The sequence below is a fragment of the Lepisma saccharinum genome, chromosome 30 (genome assembly GCF_977018435.1).
Source record: "Lepisma saccharinum chromosome 30, izLepSacc3.1, whole genome shotgun sequence".
NCBI classification, from domain to species: domain Eukaryota; kingdom Metazoa; phylum Arthropoda; class Insecta; order Zygentoma; family Lepismatidae; genus Lepisma; species Lepisma saccharinum.
Genome location: NC_139258.1, coordinates 688,244 through 704,028, shown reverse-complemented (window position 1 = coordinate 704,028; position 15,785 = coordinate 688,244). Strand labels below are relative to the sequence as shown.

At 39.2% G+C, this 15,785-nt stretch overlaps 1 protein-coding gene across 2 annotated transcripts in view; it reads right to left on the bottom strand.

Annotated features, from left to right (window-relative positions):
- The window catches only part of LOC145981861 (endoplasmic reticulum metallopeptidase 1-like), a 99,862-nt gene that overhangs the window by 21,415 nt on the left and 62,662 nt on the right, over positions 1 to 15,785 (bottom strand). For both annotated transcript variants that reach the window (XM_083115311.1, XM_083115312.1), the window contains exons 10-11: positions 9,029 to 9,184; positions 1,984 to 2,189 (exon numbers count right to left, since the gene is read on the bottom strand). In XM_083115311.1, the coding sequence (XP_082971437.1) occupies positions 1,984 to 2,189; positions 9,029 to 9,184 (362 nt within the window). The remainder of the gene's footprint in view (positions 1 to 1,983; positions 2,190 to 9,028; positions 9,185 to 15,785) is intronic.

The window sequence follows — 15,785 nt, the reverse complement described above, 5'->3', positions numbered from 1 at the left end:
CATAACTCTAAAACACAATATTCAGAGTTTATTTACCGACACGACACTTTCTAAAGTTTCAATTACCCTGTGATTTATGCAATTCACAGACAAATGAATAATTCTGCTGTAAATATTTGAAAAGCAAAAAATGGACTCCATTACACAGGAAAAACTTAATACTCTGGTTACTACAACCTACAGTTTCAAATTTAGGATTATGGTCACAATTTTAAAACCAAAAAGTCATTTTATGTACCATTTTTCATCAGATTTTTCCACTATAACACCAAAATTTTATTATATTTACAGCTTTTGAACCCAATATTGACTGTTTTTGTACTGAAATTTTGCATCTTTATTTACCAAAAATATGTGCCTCTAAATATACTTTATACTTAGTGAATTTTTAACTTCTGAATTGATGAAGTCATTAAACACCTTCACAGACAGAGGATAAAATCATAAAATTTAAAAATTGACAAATAACTGAAAATGTTCTCATGGGAACTTGTGCTTCAGAAGAGACTCATTCTTGCTGTTTCTTTCAAAACTGAACCCATCTGAACTATAACCCATTTATAGAGGCATGCAAATTTCGTTTTTGACGAAAACACGAAATATGAAATAACATGCTGTAATGTTCACTTTTCATGTTTCTGAAAGATCTGAGGTGCATTTTTCTACCCTGTCTTGTCACAAAATAATGTGAAATGAACTGCAAAATGCGAAATATACTCTTAAACACGAAATTTACTGTTTATATACAGATGCGACACATTCTGAAGTCTGAAGTATCGTGAGAGTTATGCAATTCATGGAAAATTGATTCATTCTGCTGTAAATGTTTGAGAAGCAAAAATGGACCCCTTTTTTTAATTTGAATTTCAAATTGTGGGAGTGTCAGCACTTAGGCTATTTTGCTCCTGTCACATTATACGGGGGCCAGCCCATTATCATTACAAATATAAACTCTAACGTTGCATAACTAAAAATCTTAAAATCTTCTGACTTCTGTTAAAAGCTGAGACTGTAAACGGGCACTCAGCACACACAAGGACAAAAAACAGAACAACACACACAAAATTATACTGGCCACAGTGCCAGTCGCCAGAGCCTCGTTAGTCTTTAGTCCAGGGTGCACTACGTGGAAGTGAGGTTGACTTTTGGGTGCCTACGTGGAAGGTACCCCTTACACCCCCAATAAACTTAATACTCTGGTAACTACATAAATGTGCTATTAGAAGGGATAAGTTTACTTTGTGCAATAAGTGCAGTTTTTAAATCAAATTTAGGATTATATTCACAATTTTAAAACCAAAATGTCATTTTATATAGCACTTTTGGTGCGATTATTCACCGCTATAACACCGAAATTTTATTTTATTTACCACTTTTGAACCCGAAATGAACTCTGTTTTTGCCCAAAATTTAGCTTTTTAATTTACCAAAAATATGTGCCTCTAGAAATAGCACACTGTAATACTCATTTTTCATGCTTTTGGAAGGTGTGAGGTGCATTTTTCTACCATGAATTAAATTGAAATGAACTGCGAAATAAACTCTTCAACACGAAATTTAGAGTTTATTTATCGATGCAACACTTTCTAAATTATCCTGGGAGTTACGCAAATCATGGAAAATTGATTAATTCTGCTATAATTATTTGAGAAACAAAAATGGACTCCTTTACATAGGAATAAACATATTACTCTGACAATGATTCTTTTGAAAAATAAGTGGAGTTCTTAAATCAAATTTAGGATTATGTTCAGAATTTCAAAACCACAATGTCATTTTACGTACCACTTTTGATCAAATTTTTCCGCCATAACACCAAAATTTTATTCAACATCATAACACTGAAATGCCATTTTATTATTCGCAAAATATGCCCAGTTTTTGTACTGAAATCTTGATGTCTTATTCACCATAAACATGTGGCCCTACCCGTTTATAATTCACATGCAATTTCTAATCTGAACAGTACATCGTTTGTCTCACCTTATTTGTACAAGCTTTGGTGAAAACAGAGGCAATCCACAGTAGAGCTCCTCTTCGCATTCCTTGCCAACACTCTGGGCTTCTGCGACTTCTGGGACAAAAGAGTCGACGCTGTGGGGGCTGTGACGGTCAAGATTGATCAGCCAATAGCCAGAGTCCTCCTTGCGTACATGGCCCTGGGTATCATGGAAAGTTCTTTCCGTATGCTGCAAAGAGAAAAATAAGCAAAGTAAAACTCTCCCCTAATCTAACACAATTTCAAAAGCTCTTTAATACCATGTTCTTGTAAATGTACTGGAACACCAATTTCACGTTTTCTCTGCATTATAAGTTTTTCCACTTTGGTCCCCTGAAAAACATCAAAATCAATTGACTGAAATTTAATTTATTTTGGGTGCATCAGCACTTAGGCTATTTTACACCCATCCAGCCCCTTACCATAACTAAAATAACAACTGGAATGTTGTGTCATAACCATAGGCGCCGACTCCATGGGGCTTGGGGGGGGGCTCAACCCCCCCCCCCAATGTTAACGATGTGGGGCAGAGTCCCCCAAATAATTTTGCTTAAGAGGATCTAATGTATTATTTTGCTTCTCTTGTAAAGTTTACTCTGAATTGTGCCACATGAACTTAACTTTAAATACACATTTGAAATGTTCTAGACCATCAACTTTGGGGGGCTGAGACCGCTAAACCATCAACTTTGGGGGGCTGAGACCGCTAAACCATCAACTTTAGGGGGGGGCTATGACCAGAGACAGCAAAACACATGACTTATTACTATATACTAAGTATGTAATTATGAGTATTGTTAACATTTTTACTAAAAAGAGTTTCAAAAGATGCTGTGCATGAACTAGGGTAGTGGATGGGACGTTCGGGATACAAATGGCTCTCACATGACATTCAGAACGAGATCATTGATATATTAGGGAGATCTGTATTGCGCTCCATGGTAGCAGATATTAAAATTCGGGAATATTTTGCTATTATGGTTGACGAAACTTGTGACATATCCATCCGTGGACAATTAAAATTCTGCATTTGAACTGTGAATGAAAATTTTGATATTTTTGATGAATTCATGGGCTTTTATGAGATCCCGAACACTGAGGTCAAAACTTAAAAAAGAGAGAGAGTGAGTCATTCATTAATTTATTTCAGTGAATAGAGACCTCCCAATAATTTGACAAGTCATAACTAAAATATTAAAATATTCTGATTGGTTGTGGCCGCGGTGGCTCAGTTGGTAACGCGTCTGACTACCATGCTAAAGGTCCCTGGTTCGATCCTCGGCCGGTTCAAATCAGGGAACTTTGCTAACGATGGAAGCGGCCCCGGCGCCCACCAAGCATCGAATAACATGGGTACCTGGGGGAAACCCTGGGGGGTAAAGGCGGTCAGGGGCATGATGCTGTCACATCACCCCCACTCATGACTGGATCAAGAAAGTGTGGGGCGTTACCCCCACACCCCCTATATGCCTTCATGGCATGGTGCTAAGCACAGGGGAGCACTTTACTTTTTTTTACTTTTTGATTGGTTAAAAGCTGAGGCCGTTAGGCACTCAGCACACAAAACACAGGACAACACACAGAGCCAGTCACCAGAGCCTCGTTCATCTGCAAAAAGCAGTCCAGGGTCTACTATGTGGAAGTGAGGTTGAAAATTGGGCATACTACGTGAAAGGTCACCACTTACACTCTCCACACATCAAAATCAATGAACCACTGTATTTATATGTGGCTTACTCAAAGAATTCTTTCGAGTATCACGGGAATAACTTCATACGCGGTACTTTGTGCCACTATTGATCCAAACAGGGTTAATGCATTCCTAAAGTTTGTTTCACCATGAGACCACTTATTTTCATTTCAATCATTTTTGTTATCATCTTCCATTGTTAACAATACCCTGTATGGAATTCAAAGAAAACTTCCAGTGAGTGTTAAGAAAGTATTAATTAAGGAAATGGAAATCATACAGGTTGTTCATAAAACTTTTATGTTGCGGTAGCTCAGTTTCTCCAAGGTTTACAACATTCATCAAGATATTTTCTTTCATTGTGGAATATATTCAATTGGGAAATGATGTATTTTTCAAGAGAAATATCTCACCAACGCAAAATTGCCATTGCTTATATTTGCTTGCCTTACGACAGCCGGATGCTGCAATTGTTTGATGACATAATCCCCTGTCAGTGTTTGAAACCTGTTTTTTTTTTTTTGTTTTTTTTTACTATGCTTCCCTAACGTAACCAAACCTAACCTAACCTTATCGGAAATGATTCGTGGGGCTATCTGTGAATGGTTCGTGGGGCTCTCCATGAATGGTTCGTGGGGCTATCGGTCAGCTACAGTGCATAATGGTTTGTGGGGCTATCCGTGAATGGTATGTGGGGCTAACCATGTATGGTTCATGGGGCTATACGTCAGCTACCCATGCATAATGTATAATTTCCACCGGTGACTAACACGATAGTAGGTATATTTCGGTGCAGAAGGTTGGAAATACTGCATACCCACAACGTGAGTCAAGATGTGCCCGCCATATTGTGTGTTCTAGAAGCGAAGAAAGGAATAAAAAAAACACTCAGAATGTGAAAAATTGCGTTGGTTTTCATGTAAAAAGCATAATGGCACCTTGAACTATGTTCCGCAATCCACAATTGGTAAGTACGAACCATGCGAAACACAAAATATCCAATTTTAATGTGTCTCCGATCTATGAAACTGTTTCCCTATAACCATGTAACTGACAAGGAAGTTGCAATGCAATCAGTGGACTGTATACGAAACAAACATACGAACATCATAGCCTCGTAACTAAGCAGTTAAATGGAGCAGAAAACTGGCAGCCTGTACAACTTTCAAACTACGATAGCTCGAAAACTACTTGTACTAGAATCCTGAAAGAAACACCACTGACATTCTAATTTACTCTAGTTTTATTTTGTTACTGACAATAGCCATTGTTTCATTTGAAAAAAATGTAACTTTCTAAAATAAATACACATTCTAATAATTATAACAATCTGTGTATAGGCTACAATTATGAGCCCTTGGTTACACTTCATTTCTGTGAAAACAGCACATCAACAGCACCTTCTATTTCTGAAATATTTTGGGGTACAAGTTTTAGGTGATTCACCCGGTATACACACACACACACACACATTTTTATATTATTGGTAATTTCACCAATAATCTGATACACCACTATGCCTATATGGACTGACATTCCTGGCAATAATACCAAGCTGAAAATCAACTAAAATCTAATATCTTCAAAAAATGATCTATTAACCTTTGAAGTCCCGATCGGTCATGTGCTGACCGATGGCAATTTTGGCCAGAGTCCCAGTTGGTCATACCTTGACCGATGGAACAAAACCTTTTTTCGTCACCTTACAACCCTGTTCATTTTCTATGCTCATCACTCGAAGTGCATGGAACTTGAAACCAAGAGTCGATATGCATTGACAGTGATGTGTTGCCAACCCTTGTCGAAAATAACTCATGCTTTGATTGATTGATTGATTGATTTGATGTTTTAAGTCCACTTTATGCACAGTAAGGCTAATCGGGACTGAACCTACAGTTTTAAAGTGGGATCCGAACCACTATGTGCCTCCACCGGGTATCGAACCTGGGACCCCTAAATTGCAAGGTGACGATGCTACCACTGCGCCATCGAGGAGGCCCGAAAATAGCTCTTGCACTTCATTGTGTGTGTTGCCAACTCCTGTGGAAAAAACTCATGCACTTGTGTGTGTTGCAAACCCTTGTAGAAAAAAACTAATGCACTTCGTTTCTTTTTCATTTTTTTCTTCAGATCGCAAAAGACATTAGGAACAAAATAAATATTGATGTATAATGTAGACATGTGGTTGCAAATAGGGTTAGGTGGGAGAACAGCCACAGACTGAACCTCACCCTTTAATAAAGAAAATTTGAATTTGAATTTGAATTTGGACATAGAATTTGTTCCTGTCCTATCTCTCAACAGGGAGGGGCAAAATTTTGTCTTTTTCTCTTTTTTCAATTTTCACATAAGCCACGAATAATAACAAATACATACAGATGGCAACACTTAGTCTTTTCTATGTCAAAGTTCATTTTATTCTTATAACCTTTCAAGTTAAATCCCAATATGCGTAGATCGCTGCGGAGCAGTTCCTATTACATCATCCTCCCCACCACTCTTCCACGCACTGATCTGGCCTGAAGGGAACCGGTGGTGCCAACTCAGGAAAATTAAGCTAAAACAAATATGACAAATGATTTTCACTGTGTAGCGTGACGGTGCCAGCTCATATTATATCAGTGGTTCATTTTATTTAATCCGGCCTTAGAAAATGCACGCAGTGCACGGATCCTAAACTAGTATTTTCACGCACGTACGTTAAGGTTTATAATAAAGGGAAACTACAGGGCGAATTACTTCATTTTCTTAATGCGACATGGAGCAGTGGCCTGTTTTTTTTTTTAAAGCCGAGTGCGGTGGGGGTTGTTTTGTTTATCGTACAACAATCACTACGAGAAGGCAATCTGATAACACGCTTGCCTGTGTTCTTCTTTAAAGCATTGAAATATTCGTTGCTCTGTACTCTTGGCTGCATATTTTTGAAATGAAAGCTCTTCTTTTATATCTTATCGATATCAGTGTGCGAACAATATTTCACCGTTGCTTAACCCAATCTTTCTTTATTTGACGTCACAACTGCAGGCACTAATTTCATGCCTTTCACATTCAAATTTCGTTGAAAATACTCAGACCATTCCGCTTCCTCCAGGTTGCAACACTGCGAACCAACGTCGCCGCGGAGAAGGGAGTGGGGAAATGTGGTGTGATGTGCGCAACAGCTATTTTCAATGGATTGCAGCATCTTGTTTCTAAACTTGTCAAGCTACAGTAAAATGTTTCTTGTTTCACTAAATTATCTGCCATAGGAAGGAAGCTATAACGAGTTTTGCTAAACCTTACAAAACTCGTTTAAATGGGCTGGGACAGAGGCAAAAAGTGCATAAGCGCCACGGGACTTTAAAGGTTAAGGTTGTAATAACTGATCTGGAAATAGTAATAATAATAATCTTTTTTTTTTCATAGGTTTGGTAAGTATTACTCACAATTCTAGAATATAAAAAGACGTTAAAATTTTTCTTAATGTTAAAATCTGTACTTACGTATGGGAGTATGTTGTTCCTATTTTCCTTTCTTTAGAACTACGTTTCGCAGACTAACTATCCCCTTCTTCAGGTTCGTATGAAAAAACTAGGTACTTAACATGTTACTAGGTCGAAATGTAATAAAAGGATTGTGGACAAGGGTTGGTGTGGATACATTTAAGATATTATATCCCCACCCCAGACGTATTTAAAAAAACTCATCGTTCACTAAAAACACACACAATAAACATATTCTCATGTTAAAAACGTTAAAGAACTAAAAAAAAAATCTGTGTGTATCACAACTTGCAGGTACGGCCTTTCCTGCTCAACTGTGTGTGTTTTTAGTGAATGACGAGTTTTTTATATAATATATATCTTAAATGTATCCACACCAACCCTTGTCCACAATCCTTTTATTACATTTCGACCTAGTACCATGTTAAGTACCTAGATTTTTCATACGAACCTGAAGAAGGGGATAGTTAGTCTCCGAAACGTAGTTCTAAAGAAAGGAAAATAGAAACAAACTTTAGGCTAAAAGACTAAAAATCGGCAACTTACGTGTGTGAGTATGAGATTTTTCGTACTACGTTTCGGAGGTTGCACTACCTCCTTCTTCAGGTTGAAACGAGGTTATTCAGACACCTGACATGGTGCCTCGTCGTGAAAGTGAAGGTTAAGGATTTAGGTTAAAAAGTTGCTTGAAGGACACTTTCTAAAAAAGAATATAAATTACACATCTAAAACCGCGCAATACAATAAAAACAAAAGAACATCCAAGGCTGAAGTTGGCGAACTGCTGACCAATGCTCAGGGTAGGCGAATGCACGGTGTCAGCCCGTACCTGGGGAAAGAGAACTTCCCCTCCTCAATTCTTCCAAACTGGGGCTCGGGAGTCACCAATCCAAGGAGAAGTCGACCTCCACCTCGGCGGCTTTCCTGACCTCAGGAGTAACATGGAAGCCCATCTCGTCCCTAAACACTGCGGCCTTATCCCATTTTTTAAAGAAATTAACCCAGCCGTCTTCTAAATTCCCATCGTCCCTATTAAGTTTATTCCAATTTTTCGCGCATATATAGGCAGCTTCATATACGTTTCTGTCCAATTTATTGTTAACCTCCCTAATAACTTCCCTTTTAGCAATCTTATGTCGGTTAACCAATATGTGTTCAGATAATCCAGTTTTGGGTATGCCCTCCTTTACGTCTTTATCATGCTCTCCCCACCTAACTTGCATACTTCTCCCGGTTTGTCCCACATATTCCTTTCCGCATTCACACACTATCCTGTATACTCCCTTCCGCTCTTCAGGGTTACTGCGCTCATCCCCCCTCCCTTTCTTATAGGATGTAAAGTGCTTTTCAATACTCCGGGGCGCTCTTACCCCACATTTTATTCCGTAACCCCTCACGGACTTTTCAATTTTCTCTGAGACCCCCTTAAAATATGGGATCCCGACAAAATATGTGTTTTTTTCACCGTTTCCTATCTCAGTTTTTTTATCCTCTTTGTCATTTTGCGATTTTTCTTGCCTAACAATCCTTTTGGCTTTCCTAGCTACTTTTTCCAGGTCGCGGATAGTGTACCCATTCTTTACCCCCACCTTCCTTATCCATTCCCCTTCTTTCTCTTTCTCTTTCTCGTCATTGCACAGTCTTTCGGCGCGAATGAAAAAGTTAAGAAAAACATTTAATTTAGTCCTATTCGAATGTTGGGATCTCTTATGGAGGTACATCTCTCCAGCTAATTCGCACATTACCAGTATGTTAAGGAAAATAGGAACAACATATTCACATACGTAAGTACAGATTTTAACGTTAAGAAAAATTAATGTATTTTTATAATAATAACTTTCCATTGTAAATACTCACGAAAATAAGGATTCTCTGAGGGGATGGTGAAGTTGGATTTGCACTGTACGGAAATCCTAATGGAGTGGCCACAGCAAGGACAAGAGTAATCAACACTATTCCGCATAACACGTACAGGACATTCCATGGCTTCCTCAATATCATAATGAAAGGTACCTGAAAAACACATCAGCAAGTAGAATAACGTGAAAACAGTCTTCAAACAGGTATGGTTAGGGATATATGACAGCAACTCATCAGCCTATTGGAAATTATTAGGGCTGAGCTGATACCAATGTATCGGAATCAATATGTATCGGTTGAATTTTCTTCACCGATACTCAGTGCTCGAAAAATCTTCTTCAGAGCTAGGCGCCAGCTCTGAAAATCAGGTGCCAGGAAACCACCTTCTAGCAATTGTGCACAGGGTGCAAAATCATTATAAACTGGGGGGGAGGGGGAAAGTTCTTAATCTACAAACCCCCCTCCCGCACATGTGTATTATTAAAAGTAAAAAAAAAATCACTCAATTAAAAATATATTATTATTATTATTAATTACATAAAGGAAATTAATTTGTTACTTTTATACATATCAGATATGAGATATTACAAAACAGCTAATTAATTCCTTTACTAACTGGTTAAAGATGTTAATAAATTATGAAATAGTTAAAGTGGTTTTATTATGTGTAAGTTTTTGTTTTGTTTTTGCTTTATGTTAACATAAATTAATTAGATTTCATAGTTATTATTTTCTTGCATTCTTATTTTACTTTTATTGTGCGTATTGATGTAGATTTATTTGTTAATGATCTCTTGCGAGAATGCATTTAATACTCACAACCACACTAATGTGTGTGTGTTTTTGATATTATTCTTAGTAAAGTATATTGGAAATTAAAAGTAATTCCTTATCTTTTGTTTATTGTAACAAAACTCACCCACCCGGGATTTTTGAGGCCAAGATTGTTGGTGAGGGGGATTACCCCCCGTCCCCCCCAGGATTTTGCACCCTGAGTGCATACTATAAGAAGCTGAGCCGGCCTCTGTGGCAGAGGGGTTTGCACATCGCGTTACAATGCAAGGGGTCCCGGGTTCGAATACCGGCCTGGGCATGGATGTTTGTGAGTGTTCATTCATCATATCATCACTCATCCCCATCATCGCAAATTATCCAAAAGTGGCAAAAAAAACGAAGTAAAATAAAACAAATCAATCTATAAGAAGCTGAGCATCACTGTATTAAAAACATCATTATGTGAGAAAGCGGGAAATGGAGGGTTCGGGGACAACGAGTAAGAAATTGTTACTGATTCTATGGAATGTTCACAACATTGATAAAAGAACACATTTGCTAACTTACGCTGTACTGCAATTTGAACTTAGAATTTTCAAAATTTCACACATGCAAACTTAAAAAACGGCAATATTACAGCAAAAGCTCATAGTCACCAGGTTGAAATTTTTAGTCGCCATGACGACCGGGATTTTTCGAGCCCTGCCGATATTATCTGATACCATTGATCTTCATTGACCAGAAGAACCGCCAAGAGAAACAACTCGTTTGTCAAGATTTGTCCTTTTCAAAGGTTCGTTCACCCTTCCATGTGACTCGGGGGTCCAACACAGGAAGTTTCATGTAGGTTTCAAAAAAATGCTGTACCCTCCTGGGAAGCAGATGACAAGATATTTTGTGTGACTCCTGGCCATTACTCATACTGCACAACTTGTTTTTATTGCAAATGACAGAGAATAATGAATAGCAGGTCATACACAGAGCCAGCCAAATGATACTTATTATACTGGGTGTCCATAAAATCCATTTACAACTTCAAAACTTCACTACAAATGTAAATGATGAGATATTTCAGTGATTTTTTTTTTCATTGTACTCGTTTACTATTAAAGTTTGTACTAATAGTCAATATGTGTATTTCAGGTAACATTGTGAAGAAAGAGAGGTGCTCGAAAGAAAAATGGCTACTTCGCAAGAAAAGGCACAATGTGTGGCATGGTTCATTGACACAAAATGTGACACTCAGACTCAGCAAAACTTCAGGACTAGGTATGGGAAACAACCACCAGCATGTCCATCAATTCGTGAATGGCACAGGAAATTCATGGAGACCGGTACAATTTTGGATAAAGCAAGAAGTGGAAGAAAACTAGTTTCAGAGGAAGACATTGAACGTGTAAGACGAGCCTTTGTTAATTCTCCAAATAAATCCATTCACACTGCTGCCAGACAGTTACAGCTACCACGATCAACAGTGCACAAGGTCCTACACCACAACCTGCGATTGTATGCGTATAAAATGAACTGTTGCATGCCATCGAGTCCAATGATAAACCAAAACGCAAAATGTTTGCAGTGGACATGCTTCATCGAATATTGAAGGATTAAATGTTCCTCAACCGAGTGTGTTTTACTGATGAGGCAACATTTCATGTCTCGGCAAACTGAATACTTACAATGCGAGAATCTGTGACAATAAACCTCAAACGAGACAGTCCAAAGGAGAATGTCTGGTGTGGACTGATATTCAATCGAATCATTGGTCCATTTTTCTTTGCGGAGCAAACAATTACTGCAAATGTTTACCTTGACCTTTTGACTGAATATGTGACACCACAACTGGCTGACCTTCAACCAACCATCCTTTACCAACAGGATGGTGCACCACCACATTGGGGATTAAATGTTCGTGACTTCCTGGACCAAATATTTCCCGGTAGGTGGATTGGACAAGATGGCTCTATTCTCTGGCGACCTCATTCACCAGATATAATGCCCCTAGATTTCAGAACAAAGGTACGGAACATTACTGACCTCAAGCAAAGGATCACTGATGCCATTGCCACCATTGATGAGGCTATGCTAGAGTGGACATGGCACGAAATCGATTTTTCCCTTGACCTTCGTGTAACCAATGGTGCCCATATTGAGGTTTATTAAGTTATGAAAAAAACTTCAATATATACTGCTACTATGTGACAAATTTAATTTAATTCTCTCTTCATGTGTGTTTGGAATAAAAGCTTGAAGTTGCAAAGATACTTTATGGACACTCTGTATATATTTATATATATTTTTACATTACCACACAGGGTTACCCAAAAACACCAGAAAAGCTACAATTCCTAATGAACATTTTTTCTTATTTTGATTTGCTTTTTTGCCACTTTTGGCTAATTTGCGAAGACGGAGATGAGTGATGACATGATGAAATTGATGAATGGACACTTACAAACATCCACGCCCAGGCCGGGATTTGAACCTGGGACCCCTAGCATCATAGCACAACATGCTAACCACTCTCCTATGGGGCAAGCTGAACATCTCTTTGTTCCATGTTAAGTCTTAAAAAGAATTGGTTCATAAATGTCATATCAGTTAACAGCAGGGGCAGACAAAATTAGAAATAATTCAGGTGCCAGCCCCTATTTCTCAGGAGCCAGCATTATTATTATTTTTGCAAATATGGGCTAAGAAAGCCATGAGCTCGACTAAGCTACGAAATATGATCTTAAAACAATTAATTTATTAATTAATCAAGATTGGATTAAAAGTAGTGGCCTTCCTAAAGATGCCTCAACTGGTTACAGCTCGAATAACTATGCAATACATTCTAATATATGGTCGACTGTACCATATCACGCCATATTTTAAAATTTGGCTAGCAACAATGGAAAAAGGTTATAATTTCAGGTTTATTATGCTGATTTAAAGATACATGTGATACAGAAAAAAACACATACTGTACTAATTATTAAAAAAAAAAGAATGGAAATTTTCATAAGGAAACTCTAAATACAGTGGAACCCCGATTTTACATTTTCTCACATTATACAGGGTGAGTCAAAAGTCCCTGACCACCCCTTATAAAATGAAAGGGAGTGTAGATTGCAGCAACTGGTTATGGTAGTAATATGTTAGGCCTAGGAGGAAACTTTTTGGTGCATGTCATGACAATGTCCGCCATCTTGGAACCAACTCCATTTCTTTAAATGGGAAGGGGGGCATGTGGGGTATGGTTTTGGGCTAGAATTTCACCAGGAATTCAGTGGTGAAGTCAGATTTATGAAAACTTTAATCATAAGGAAGTTATGGACATATGAAAGGAGGGGGCAGCTTGTGATTTCAACGAACGGAACCCATGGTCACACGTTACAGTGTCCCAAGTGCTGACCAGGTTCGAAGAGAGCGGTACAGTCCAGGACCGGCCACGATCTGGTAGGCCCAGAACTGCCACTGACGAAGGAACAGCCACAGCAGTGCTAGCATCGTTTGGCAAGTCTTCGCACATCGAATGTCTGTGCAATGTGGTATCAGCCAGAGTTCCATTTGCAGGGTGTCAGAGACACCTGTGACACCTGTACAAGCTGCAGCTGCAACACCATCTCTCTGAGGATGACCCGGATAGGAGACTGCAGTTTTGTGAATGGGCTGTGAAGCAAATTTGCCAGAACCCACCTTTGCACTGCATATTCTGCACTCTGATGAAGCAAATTTTTATGTGAATGGGGAAGTAAATAAACAGAGCATGCAGTATTGGTCCTTCCGAGAACCCATTGTGGAGAGATACGAGCAATATGGTTGGTGCTGGGAAGGTTATGGTGTGGGCCGGGATCTGGGGAACATGTATCATTGGCCCATTCTTCATTCATGACAATTTAAATGCAGGGGGCTACTTGCAGCTGTTACAAGAACACATTTTTCCGTCAGTTTTGATGGAGGATGGCAGTTTCCCCTCATATTTTCAGCAGGATGGGCCACCACCTCATTATGGGTGACAGGTTCGTCACAATTTGGACCTCCAGTTCCCTGGTCAATGAATTGGTCGATGTGGGCTAGTGGAATGGCCTCCCCGATCACCAGATTTGTCCCCACTCGAGTTTTACCTGTGGGGTCATGTGAAGTCAATCGTATATATACTGAAAAGATTCAGGATGCGAGTTACTTGGATCAACGGATACTGGATGCCTGTGCACAAATCACACCTGAGATATTGATCCGTGTCCACAGAGCATGAGAGAACCGTCTCAACATGTGCATAGCACAAGAAGGACAGCATATTGAACACATTGTGTAACTTTCATATGACCATAACTTCCTTATCATTAAAGTTTTCACAAATCTGACTTCACCACTGACTTCCTGGTGAAATTCTAGCCCAAAACCATACTCCACATGCCCCCCTTCCCATTTAAAGAAATGAAGTTGATCCAAGATCGCAGTGACCAAGATGGCGGATGTTGTCATGACATGCACCAAAAAGTTTCCTCCTAGGCCTAACATATTACTACGAGGGGTGTCCCATAAGTAGTGAACCTGATAGGGTTCCCATAGTTAAATCTGAAAATAATTTGGGGATTTTAAATAGCAATTCTTTGTAAGTGTATATGCACAGTGGTGTCCAGTTCGAACCATCTTATTCGTCTTTGCAGGAGCTAGAAGTGTGCTAAGTGTGTAACATCAGAAAAATTAAGAGAGAAGAGATACGAGCAGTAATCAATTATCTGTTGAAAAAGAGGTTGAGTCCCAAGGAAATCCATGAGGATATGGTGACAACATTAGGAGAGGATGCTCCTTCCTCTGCCACAGTGAAGAGATGGGTAGCCGTATTTAAGTGGTGGAGAGTGAGTGTGGAAGATGGTCCTTGGCCAGTCAGGCCAGTGGAGATGGTGACACAAGAAAATGTAGAGAAAGTGCACAAGATTATTCTTGCAGACAGACATGTGTCTATGCGATATATTGCAGAGGAACTGAAGATGTCCAAATCAACAGTGGAGCGCATTGTGGATGACCAGTTAGGGATGAAAAAGGTTTCTTCACGTTGGGTTGCAAAACTTCTGACAAGTGAACAAAAGTTGACAAGACCCATGATCTCAGAACGAAATCTTGAGCTATTCCAGGCCGATCCAGACAGATTTGTTGAATGACTTGTGGCTGTTGACGAAACTTTGGCTCATCACTATGTACCGGAGCCAAAACAGGCATCAAAACAGAGGAAACACCCTGGCTCCCCCAACCCCAAAGAAGGCAAAGTCCGGTCTCTCTGCTGGGAAAGTGATGACGACAGTCTTTTGGGACTCAAAGGGTGTTTTGTTGGTAGATCATCTCCGAAAAGGAAACACCATGACAGGAGAGCATTATGCTTCCCTGGTGAGGCAATTACTGGGTGTAATGAAGACTAAGCGACGGGGAAAGCTCTCTAAAAGGGTGATTCTGCATCAGGACAATGCACATGCTCACACATCGCTTGTAGCGATGGCAACCATCCGTGATTGTGGGTTCGAATTGTTGGAACATCCACCTTATTCAGCCGATCTTGCTCCATCAGACTTTCTCCCCTTCTCTAACTGAAAAAAGCTTTGGGCGGTGTGGATTATCAGTGTGATGATGACGTCATCAGTGCTTTGGGTGACTATTTTGCAAGCCTTGAGGAAAGCTTTTATAAGACTGGGATAAAAGCAATGCAGAAGCGTTGGCAAGTGTGTGGACCTGCAGGAAGACTACATAGAAAAATAGGTTGCTATTCTGGTCCCATCCTGTTCCCTTCAAGGTTAGGCTCGCTACGTATGGAACACCCCTCGTACCATGACCAATTGCTGCAATCTACACTCCCTTTCATTTTATAAGGGGTGGTCATGGATCTTTGACTCACCCTGTACATACAATCTTGATGGTCCAAATATATTAAAATGTTAATAAATATTTTCCTCGATTTTACATTTTCCTGTATTTTAAGTTTCTTTCAGCTTGGTATCCTGAA